Source organism: Nycticebus coucang, chromosome 1 (genome assembly GCF_027406575.1).
Source record: "Nycticebus coucang isolate mNycCou1 chromosome 1, mNycCou1.pri, whole genome shotgun sequence".
NCBI lineage: Eukaryota > Metazoa > Chordata > Mammalia > Primates > Lorisidae > Nycticebus > Nycticebus coucang.
The window spans coordinates 165,803,625-165,815,592 of NC_069780.1; the positions used below are offsets into that span (position 1 = coordinate 165,803,625).

Genomic DNA, 11,968 nt, shown 5'->3' on the forward strand with positions numbered 1-11,968 from the left:
ATTTCAACTTAAGACATGAAACTATAAAAGTACTTGAAGAAAGTGCAGGGAAAACTCTTGAAGGAATCGGCCTGGGTGAATATTTTATGTGGAGGACTCCCCAAGCAATTGAAGCAGTATCAAAAATACACTACTGGGACCTGACCAAACTAAAAAGCTTCTGCACAGCCAAGAACATAGTAAGTAAAGCAAGCAGACAGCCCTCAGAATGGGAGAAAATATTTGAAGGTTATACCTCCGATAAAGGTCTAATAACCAGAATCCACAGAGAACTCAAACATATTAGCAAGAAAAGAACACGTGATCCCATCTCAGGGTGGGCAAGGGACTTGAAGAGAAACTTCTCTAAAGAAGACAGACGCATGATCTACAGACACATGAAAAAAAGCTCATCATCCTTAATCATCAGAGAAATGCAAATCAAAACTGCTTTGAGATATCACCTAACCTCAGTAAGAGTAGCCCACATAACAAAATCCCAAAACCAGAGATGTTGGTGTGGATGTGGAGAAAAGGGCACACTTCTACACTGCTGGTGGGAATGCACACTAATACGTTCCTTCTGGAAGGATGTTTGGAGAATACTTAGAGACCTAAAAATAGACCTGCCATTCAATCCTATAATTCCTTTACTAGGTTTAATACCCAGAAGACCAAAAACCACAATATAACAAAGACATCTGTATCAGAAAGTTTATTGGAGCCCAATTCATAATTGCTAAGTCATGGAAGAAGCCCAAGTGCCCATGGACCCACGAATGGACTAGCAAATTGTGGTACATGTATACCATGGAATATTATGCAGCCTTAAATTAAAGAAAGATGGAAACTTTACCTCTTCCATGTTTATATGGATGGAGCTGGAACATATTCTTCTTAGCAAAGTATCTCAGGAATGGAAGAAAAAGTATCCAATGTACTCAGCCCTACTATGAAGCTAAATTATAGCTTTCACATGAAGGCTAAAACCCAACTATAGCACAAGACTATGAGGAAAGGGCCAAGGAAGGGGAAGGGAGGGGGGAGGTTAGAGTAGAGGAAGGGTAGTGGGTGGGGCCACACCTATGCTGCATCTTAGAATGGGTACAGGCGAAACTTACTAAAGGCAGAATACAAATGTCTCTATACAATAACTAAGAAAACGCCATGAAGGCTACGTTGAACGGTCTGATGAGAATATTTCAGATTGTCTATGAAACCAGCACATTGTATCCCTTGATTGCAGTAATGTACACAGCTATGATTTAACAATAAAAAAATAAATAAAAATAAGAACTTAAAAAAACAATAAAAAAATACACAGGGATATTATTTTAGATTCTTTTTAGTAATCCTGAATACTGATACTTCTGACAGCTACACTAATTCTTACGTAATCATTTATTATAATTATCAGATGTAATATATGTGGTTTAGAACCTTTTAGAAATTATTATGATATCCCCTTTGGAATGGCGGACATAAACTTAACTAAGGTGGTAAATAAAGCTCTATAATATAGAGGTAATTGTTTGATTTAGGAAACAAATGATGCTAAATATAACACCTAAGATTATGAAAAGTGATTTATGAAAAGAGTCAGATTATAGATAACATAGGAAAATACTGTGAAAGTGTTTTTTTAAAAAGACATCTTAAAGCTTTAAAAACAATAACATACTACAACATACCATCACACTAGAATGGTTAACATTTCAAAAAACCAAAATACTAGAATGGTGAGGAGTAGAGCAAATGAAACTTTCATACACTGCTAGTGGAAATGCAAAATGGTTTGGCCACTTTAGAAAAATAGTTTGGCAGTTTCCCTTTCATATGACCTAGCAATCACACTCTTAGGAAATTACCCAAGAGAAATGAAAACACACATCCACAAAAAAATTGTACACAAATATTCATAAATGCATTATTCATAATAGCCCTAAACTGGAAACAACCCAAAGGTCCTTGAATAAGTGATAAAAAATTGTGCTATGTCTATTCTACTGAAACTACTTAGCAATAAATAGGAAGAAAATACACTGATAACGTGAATGATTCTGAAAAACATTCTGCTAAGTAAAAGAAGTTAAACTTAAAAGAATATATAGTGTATGAATCCACTGATATAAATGTATGATTCATTGATACAAAATTCTAGAAAAGGTACAATTATAGTAACAAAAAGGAGATCAAGGTTTTCTAGGATGGGGAGAGAAAAACAGCAAGAAGTCACGAGTAAGCTTTTTAGGTTGTTATACTATATCTTGACTGTGCTGGAGGTTACATGACTGCATATAATTTCTAAAATTCATCAAACTGTATACTTAAAATTAGTGAATTTTTCTGCATACAAATTAGGCCTCAATAAAAATGCCTCTGTTTACTTATTGGTGAAAAAAAGTTGGTTTATCATTAAAAATATTGCTGTTATTTTATTAACTAAAAATTCTGAAAAAACTGGTTAAGTGAAACAAACGTATCTAAGTGGATAATAAGTTGTTGACATTACCGAACAGAAAACACTACCTCAAGATAGACTTTTAATGTGATATTTCTAGTTAGCTATAGTTAAAAAGAAATGCAAAGAAATCTTAAACTGTATTCAGCAATCTTACTGTTAATCTGGTAGGGCAAAGCAAATAAATATGTTGATTTCCTCAAGAACCAAGATTTTTAGCCTAAAGGTAAGAATAAAATCAAAAAAGTAAAATCCTATCATCTTAAATTTGGATTAAAAATATCAAAATTGTGGCTCACACCTAGAATTCTAGACTTTTTGAGGCTGAGGTAGGAGGAATGCTTGAAGCCAGGAGTTTGAGACTAGCCTGAGCAATAGTGAGACCTCGTCTCTACACAAAATAGAAAAATTAGCTGGGTGTGGTGGCACACACCTGTAGTCCTAGCTACTTGCGAGGCTGAGGTAGGATTGCTTGAGCCCAGGAGTGTGGGGTTGCAGTGAGTTATGATGATGCCTCTGCACTCTATCCCAGGCAACAAAGCAAGACCCTATCTCCAAGAAACAAACAAAAAAATCAATATAGATCCTTGATTCATTTTCTCTTTCTAAAAAGTACGTATTTCTAGCTTTATTCTCTGAAAGGGTCTGAAGTTAAAATAACAGTAAATACCCACAGTACCAACACTTCTCCAACTAAAGGGAATTAGAACTCTTTAAAAAAATAGCTTATTTCAGGTTTGGTGCAGAAAATGTACAAGATGAATCTGGAGTAGATGGTCAGCCAGAAAGTAATTAGTCTACAAAAATTAATGGGGTTATACCAAAAGGATACATGACCAACTTGAGTTTCAAAAAGAAACTCATGATTACTGGGCTAGGCACAGTGGTTCATGCCTATAATCCTAGTACTCTGGGAGGGTGAGGGTGGATTGCTTGAGCTCAGGAGTTTGAGATCAACCTGAGCAAGAGTGAGATTCTGTCTTTAAAAATAGCTGGGCGTTATGGTGAGTAGCTGTAGTCCCTGCTACTCGGGAGGCTGAGGCAAGAGGATCACCTAAGCCCAACAGTTTGAGGTTGATGTGAGCTATGATGCCACAGCATTCTACTAGGGGCAACAAAGTGAGACTCTTATCTAAAAAAAAAATCATAATTACAATACATTAAAACACATACCTGAAATTCAATTAATTCATACTGACACTAAACTTATTGGTCACCCTGGAAGTTAATAAGAAAATTTATTCTGAAAATTGATAAGTAACAGAAAAGAATCAAACATCTTCTTTGCCTTTCCTATACAAACTATATTTCACACTAACCAGTTAATCAAAAAAAGACTTTTTTCTTTTTTTTATTTATTTTTATTGCAAAAAAAGACTTTTAAATTTAAGAAGTTTCTATTTAATGAAGAGTCCCAGCTAATTAATACTTAAAGAATATAAGAATGAGAGAAATCACCACAACTTCTTTTTTTTTTTTTTTGTAGAGACAGAGTCTCACTGTACCGCCCTCGGGTAGAGTGCCGTGGCGTCACACGGCTCACAGCAACCTCTAACTCCTGGGCTTCCGCGATTCTCTTGCCTCAGCCTCCCTAGTAGCTGGGACTACAGGCGCCCGCCACAACGCCCGGCTATTTTTTTTTTTTTTTTTTGTTGTTGCAGTTTGACCGGGGCTGGGTTTGAACCCGCCACCCTCGGCATGTGGGGCCGGCGCCCTACTCGCTGAGCCACAGGCGCCGCCCTCACCACAACTTCTAATGAAAATAATGATCATATAAATCAATACTTTTGAAAGATTTTCAAATAGATTTATCAAACTGATGACACCTAAACTCAAAGGTCAATCACTGTAAATGGGACAACCAGATATGTGCTTCCTGATGTAATGCAATAATATTCAGTAACACCATGAAATATTTGTGTCCCTTACTCTAAAAATTAAGTCTTATTAAACCTTTATACCTAAGAGTTTATAGGATAAATGGTAAATAAAGGAACAATTTGAATGACACCAGAAGGAAGAAATCTAAGAAATCTAGAACATGCAATACTCTACAGCAGTGGTTCTCAACCTTCCTAATGCTGCAATGTATTTTCATTGTTAAAAAGGGGTTGTGACCCACAGGTTGAGAACTGCTACACAGGAAAATACACAAGTGCACGAGAAAGGGAGATACGGGCCAACTGTTACAAGAGAATTAGGAGCTATATCAAACAAAGCAACTGCTGTTTTTTTGTTTTTTTTATTTGAGACAGTCTCAAGCTGTTGCCCTGGGTAGAGTGCCGTAGTGTCACAGCTCACAGCAACCGCAAACTCGTGAGCTTAAGCAATTCTCTAGCCTCAACCTTCCAAGTAGCTGGGACTATAGGTGCCTGCCACAACGCCTAGCTATTTTTTTTGTTGCAGTTGTCATTATTGTTTTAGCTGGCCTGGGCCGGGTTTGAACCCGCCACCTTTGGTGTTTATGGCTGGTGCCCTACCCACTGAGGTACAGGTGCCACCCTAAGCAACTGTTAACTCATTATAAAGATACATTTTTGAAAAAGTCAGGAAAACGTGAACCTTGAATAGGTATTAGATATTAGGGAATAATGCTTTATTATTTAGTTTATATAGATGATAATGAATCTTTTTTTAAAAGTCATTATCTGTTAGAGACAGATGTTGAAGATGATAATATAGTTTGGGATTTGTTTTAAAAGTATTATACTAAAAGAAACCCAAAAGACAAAAAACAAAAAAAACCAAAAAGAACCACACCAAGATGGAGAAGGACACATAAAATAAGACTAGGAAAATGCTTAAATGTTTTGAACCAGGGTGATGGATATTCTTTTTTTTTTTTTGTAGAGACAGAGTCTCACTTTATTGCCCTTGGTAGAGTGCTGTGCCATCACAGCTCACAGCAACCTCCAGCTCCTGGGCTTAGGCAATTCTCCTGCCTCAGCCTCCCTAGTAGCTGGGACTACAGGCACCCACCACAACGCCCAGCTATTTTTTGTTGCAGTTTGGCCGGGGCTGGGTTTGAACCCACCACCCTTGGTACATGGGGTCGGTGCCCTACTACTGAGACACAGGTGTCTATTTGAATATTTCAGAAATAAAAAAAAAATTAAAAATTCGTGGGGAGATAAACATTTCCTTTTATGAAACTTGAAAACAAAAACACTACTTGTGGTTTGATTTTGTACTACTATGGGAAATCCTAGGTATAACATGCCAAATAATATAATTTTATACTTAATGCAATCTATATATTTATAGATCTCATGTCTACCATTTAGTTTTGGAGAAGAAAACATTATCTAGAAAGAAAAGAAGATAGAATCTTTAGTGACACAGAAAACTTCTAAAATAGGCACTATAACAATCAATTAAATAGGGAAAATAACAAAAATATTCAGTCTAACAAATTGAAAATAAAATTTACCCTACCAAAAGAACTGAAAGGTTCTTTTATTTTTAAATCAAAAAGGCTAGGAAACACTGACCCTTTGAATTTTATGTTAGTAAAAGTCAAAGTAACACTCACGTTTTGAAGGAGTTGTTCAAACCAGTCATATCCAGTATCTCTGCATGCTGCAACCTAAGGGGAAGAAAGGTGATGAAACCATAAAAGTTAGAAATTTATTATAAAACCAGAATAATATATACTTTTGTCATGCTTTATCCTGAAGTATATTTCTGATTTTTCTCAGTGAAAAAGCTTATTTTTAAAGTGAACCATCTATTTTTAAACTTAAACATTTACCCATGTTACGGAATTTTATTCTAAAAATATCTTGAAAAACAATTAGCTTAATGTATTCAAGTGTAATATGTGTAATATGTTACTAAATTTTGAACAATGATATGAACAAATCCAGCTGTAGTGGCTCACACCTGTAATCCTTACACTCTGGGAGGCAGAGGTGGGAAGATTTCTTGAACTTAAAGAGTTTGAGACCAGCCTGAGCAAGAGCGAGACCCTGTCTCTACTAAAAATAGAAAAATCAGCGGAGCACTATGTTGGCTGCCCATAGTCCTTGCTATTTGGGAGGCCAAGGTAGGAGGATTGCTTGAACCTAGTTTTTAAGGTTGCTGTAAGCTAGGCTGATGCCACAGCACTCTAGCCTGGATAACAGAGTGAGACTGTCTCAGAAAAAAAAACAAAACAAAAACATGAATCTGGGCAGTGCCCATGGCTCAAAGGAGTAGGGCGCTGACCCCATATACTGGAGGTGGCGGATTCAAACCCAGCCCCGGCCAAAAACTGCAAAAACAAACAAGAAAAACTAGGAATCATACTCTGCCAGTTAAATCTATAAAATTTTAAAACATTAAGAACAAAATGTCTTTTTTTAAAACATGAAAAGTATTCTGGGTCAATTAAAGCGTATTCATATAATAAATGAAAGGAAATGAATCTACATTCATATTTTCTGAAAAAGACAGGAATTATGATCTCTTTGCAGTTGCTAGCCTTGCGCCATTGTATCTATTCTTCTACTCCTTTCTTTCCCTGTTTTCAATTGTTGGAGGAATAGGACAATCTCAGTATCAGTGCTAACATCAATGAATGCCCAGAAGTTATTGGGCTGTGTGGCTACATCAACCTCATGTTACTTGTATTTCTGGAGTATCTCCAGAAATATAAAGTAAAGGAAGCAGTGCTAACTGTCAAGATTAGTCAAATATCTCATCATTGTCTCTCCCTTTGTAAGACGGAGTAGTCCTCAACTAGTTCTGCACCCACAGTGACCACACATGTATTCTAGTCCTTCTTACCACATCAGTGATGTTTAAAATTTTCCTTGTCATTGCTTCTTTATCACTGTGTGGCGTTGGAGTAAACCAGAGTTTCTGGAATGTTTCATTTACTAATTTCTAGAAGAATGAAAAAATTTCAAAGTAAGTACCATACTTACTCACTACCATAAACACAGCCAATTCACAAACCTAAATTTTCATTAAGGCCCAACACAAAGTTATAAATAACAAATCAAAACACAAGTTGCTGGGAATTAATTTCCCAAATTTATAATTTTTTTCAATTTGGAAAAGATTTTAAATAATTTGAATGTGTTATACTATGCTTAGCTTTGAACTTTTGCAAACTATATACTTAAATGTTTCTGATCAAACTAAAAAATATTTTTACAGCTTTTGAGGAAGATGTTGTTATAGTGTTCCCTAAACTTAAACTAAAAAGAGAGACGATCATATATATGACTACAGATATATGTGAATTTACTAAGGAATTTAGGATTAAACTTAAATTTTTTAATTTTTTAATTTTTATGGATATATACTACATTAATAGTTGTATATACTACATATTTATGGGGTGTATGTGAAATTTTGATGCAGGTATACAATGTGTAAAGATCAAGTCTGGGACACCCATCATCTACCACCTGAAGCATTTATCATTTCCTTGTGTTAGAACCATTGCAATTCCATTCTTCTAGTTATTTTGAAATATGCAACTAAATATTATTATTATTATTATCTATAATCACCCTACAGATGTTACTCCTTCTATCTAACTGTATTTAGTACCCATTAACCAACTCCTTTAAGCCTCCCCATCCCCACAAACTACCCTTTCAAGCCTATGGTATCTTTCTATCTTTATGAGGTCTATTTGTTTTAGCTCCCACATGAGTGAGAACACGTGAAATTCATCTTTCTGTGCCTCGGTTATTTTACTTAACATAATGAAACAAGACATTTACTTACTAATTTAGAAAACTAAACACATAAGATTTGAAAATCAAAATAAAGTTAACTTGAGGAGGAATCTTTGGGCATACCGCAATCTCTATAATGACATTACATTAATATTATAATTATTGAATTGAGAGAGAGATCCAATTTTATTAATACAAAATCTATGAAGTATAAATTTTTCTTAAGTTTATAAACTAAAAACAGTGATTCATTTGTAAAGTTTTTTTTTTTTAATTGTTGGGGATTCATTGAGGGTACAATAAGCCAGGTGAAGTTTTTATGTATTTAAATCAAAATTTAGATGTAATGAACATTTCAGTTATTTAAATATTAATTAAAATACATTTAAAGTATTCCAGGTTTCTTCTTACCTTAATGCCTTCTTCATCATTGACTCTGCGAATCATTTTTACACACATTTCAGTAATTTTTGGAAATGTTGGTTGTTCAATACAGATATCTCTTAGAATCTTTATTACTCTTTTCCTGACACTTATACCAGTATCCTAAGGACAGAAAGGCATTTTTAAATATCAGAAAAATTGAGATGCCTCAGGTGTGTGAAATTAGAAAATAAGTACCCATAAACAGCATATACGCTATTTGTTAATATAAACTTGGTCTATATATTGGCTCTTTACATGCTTTCTTATTGCTACTAAAAAAGTGAGTTATTTTATTATATTGTTTTTACTTTTAAAATATGGTATCTAAGACATGGAAATACTCATAGGTTAGGCCTGGACACAAGATAAGAGTATAAACTTGCCAGAATTAAATAAAAAACATGACAGTTTCAAAATTATTCCTAGCACTTAAATAGCATATGAAGTATCACCTATAAAGCAGACTTAACAAAATATTTATCCTGAATCTAACAAACTTTTGATACTATCTTATGTTTTATAAGAGATGTTGGAAGCAAGTTAAATTAATCAAAGCCATTAGGAAATAATAAAATTGATCTTTTTCTTAAATCAGTCATGTCAAGGGGCTAAGTATGTACAGAAGAGTAAAAGAATAGTATTCAATTTTAACTTACTGGCCCCCAAATGTAGTATGTTATCTTTGACTGCATTCTGATAAATAAAGACCGAAAAAGACATTTGAGATAAAAAATGAGATCTGAATATGAAATGTTTCTTAGATGATATTAGAAAGTATTAAGCCAATTGGGTGAAATAACGGCTTTATTTATATAGGACAGTATCCATACTTATGAAGATATTATCTGAAATATTCATAAAAATAGTAGTAGTAAAATGTTTGTAATTTAGCTTAAAAGAACTTAGTAGAAAGTACAGATGAAGTATGGAGTGTTCATTGTACTATTCTTCTTTTTTTTTTTTTTTGAGACAGAGTCTTACTATGTCCCCCCTCGGTAGAGTGCTGTGGCGTTAACAGCTCACAGCAACCTCAAACTCTTGGGCTTAAGCGATTCTCTTGCCTCAGCCTCTGAAGTAGCTGGGACTGTAGGCACCTGCCACAATGCCTGACTATATTTTTGTTGTTGTTGTAGTTGCCATTGTTGTTTGGCAGGCCCAGGCCGGGTTCAAACCTGCCAGCCCCCACTGTATGTGGCAGGTGCCCTAACTGCTGAACTATAGGTGCCAAACCTGTACTATTCTTCTTTAAGTGACAAATTTTCATATTAAAAAGTTTCAAAAATATAAAAGATCAGGAACGTAGCATGCAAAATTATTAATTGCTATTATGTAGTTTAGCAATTCTGAAAACATTTTAGGATTGTTTTGCTAGGGTTAAATCAGTAAGCGTTCATAACATATTCAGAATCCTGTTGATTTAACCCTTCACTCTATCAAAGATTGAAACATTAAAAGGGGAAAAGATCCTTTCAGACTTTCCTTAAATTACTTATTTTTCAACCAAGATTTATACCTAGTTCAAACTGAAAATTATAACTCTTAGCCACTCAATGTTGTGATATCGGGATAAAGGTGAAAACATAAACTCTTATTATTGCAGGAAGATCAAATCTTGTACTGTAAATATCTATGTTGAGTTTGATAAGTCAATATACCTGCAATACACCTAGAATGTAGTGTGGAGATTCTACAGGTATTTCCTAATGCTGACGCTATCTTTTATTTTCCAGAAAAATGCTTCAGGCCTAGGGAATACCATCACACACAAGAGAAGTATTTCCTAGAACAGTATTTCTTAAGTTTGTTCTTAAGCTTCAAACAGCTTTCTGGCTTAACTTGTAGGTAGCTAAGCTCCTGATAATTCTGCTTTAAAGCAACATAAACAAAAAGGATCCAAAAATATTGTCAGATATCAATGTTCTATAGCTGTCGCTCTCTGAAAGAATTCTTCCTGTGTATACATACACATTTATAAAATTACTGTAAATTCCTGTTCAAAAATAATTTAATTATCTTACATAGTTCCTATCATTTACTCACTGAAAGTGGTGTAAAAGTAACAGTAACTGAAAAAAAGAACAGAATTTTTATTGAGAGTGCCATTGAGAGTGCACTCTCAATTAACTGATATTGAGAGTGCCATTCTTGAAAATATAACTTTGTTTAGAAAGCTGCTATAGTTCACAGGCTATAGTTTATACTGCATGTACATTTAAAACAAGACATGGTATTTGAAAGGCAAAATTCAAGCATGAATCATGACTATTATTCATAAATCATTATAAAAATGACAAAACACACATACCAATATTCTTTCAATCAGCATATCATAATACTGTTCAGCAAGCTGAGGTCGACAAAGGACAAATCGACCTAGTAATTCTACTGCTGCTTCTCGGACACTAGTGGAGTTATCCATTAATCGTCCGTGAACTCCTCGCTGCATATCAAGCTAAAGAAAAAGGTTTTAAAAAGTGCCATTTATACTAAATAGAACTAATATTTAATTTAAATAGAAAACTCAAATAAAAAGAATAGTTTTGGTCTCTTTACCCTTGCTAGAATACTGGGGTCTACAGCAACAACCTCAGATAAACACTTCATGGCTTTTGTTCGAACAGCAATTGCATTTTCTCCAAGAACTCGTAGGATCTGTCAAGCAAACATGACATTTTCATAAATTTTAGAATACATAAAATTTTAAAAGGGCCATGATAATATACAAAAACCTTCCAAACCTACCATTTATTTCCCTTTAATTTGTAAACCAATAAATAAAAGATGTTACTGATCCAATGTTTAACTTAAAGCTCGGTACAAAAGGTGAGGCAGTCAACACTTTGGAGCCTTTTCTTTTATCCAAGCATTCTCCACTGAACCTGGTTTTTATTGTTGTGCTTCATTTGCAAGAAACTGAAGACACACTAAAATCTTGCTATGTATAATTTTAATCAATTTGGTAACTGAATAATTTGTTTTCATAGTGTCACTTTATCTATAGCTTCTGTGTGTGCATTAATCATATATATATATATATATATATATATATATAGGTTGAACAAGAATCAGACATACAGAACAAGTACATTTAAATAAATAAGGAACAAAGACATGTATGCTTCTATGATCTTTTAAATGTTTGTGCTTAACAATGAAAGACACTGTACACTCACAAGTATCCAGAATCAGAAAAATCAAAATCACTATATAAGGAATTGTGACCCATATTACCTGTGTCAAATAAATATCAAAGCTCTGGGCAAACGGCCTCATGGAGGCCAAATATCGAACAATCAAGCAAGCATCATCATAGTCTACAGTATCCGAGTTCATCCTGCAACAAAAGGTCATTAAAATGTTATTTGTTTTTGTAACTTAGGTAAATAACTTATCAAGAGATAACTAAAAAAGTAAATATGTTTTCTCTTCA

The 11,968-nt window shown here is 34.2% G+C and overlaps 1 protein-coding gene across 3 annotated transcripts in view; it reads right to left on the reverse strand.

Annotated features, from left to right (window-relative positions):
- NIPBL (NIPBL cohesin loading factor) overlaps positions 1 to 11,968 on the reverse strand; it is a 219,487-nt gene that overhangs the window by 43,794 nt on the left and 163,725 nt on the right. For all 3 annotated transcript variants that reach the window (XM_053592103.1, XM_053592093.1, XM_053592111.1), the window contains 6 exons: positions 11,770 to 11,872; positions 11,092 to 11,190; positions 10,844 to 10,990; positions 8,524 to 8,658; positions 7,208 to 7,306; positions 5,973 to 6,026 (listed from right to left, as the gene is read on the reverse strand). In XM_053592103.1, the coding sequence (XP_053448078.1) occupies positions 5,973 to 6,026; positions 7,208 to 7,306; positions 8,524 to 8,658; positions 10,844 to 10,990; positions 11,092 to 11,190; positions 11,770 to 11,872 (637 nt within the window). The remainder of the gene's footprint in view (positions 1 to 5,972; positions 6,027 to 7,207; positions 7,307 to 8,523; positions 8,659 to 10,843; positions 10,991 to 11,091; positions 11,191 to 11,769; positions 11,873 to 11,968) is intronic.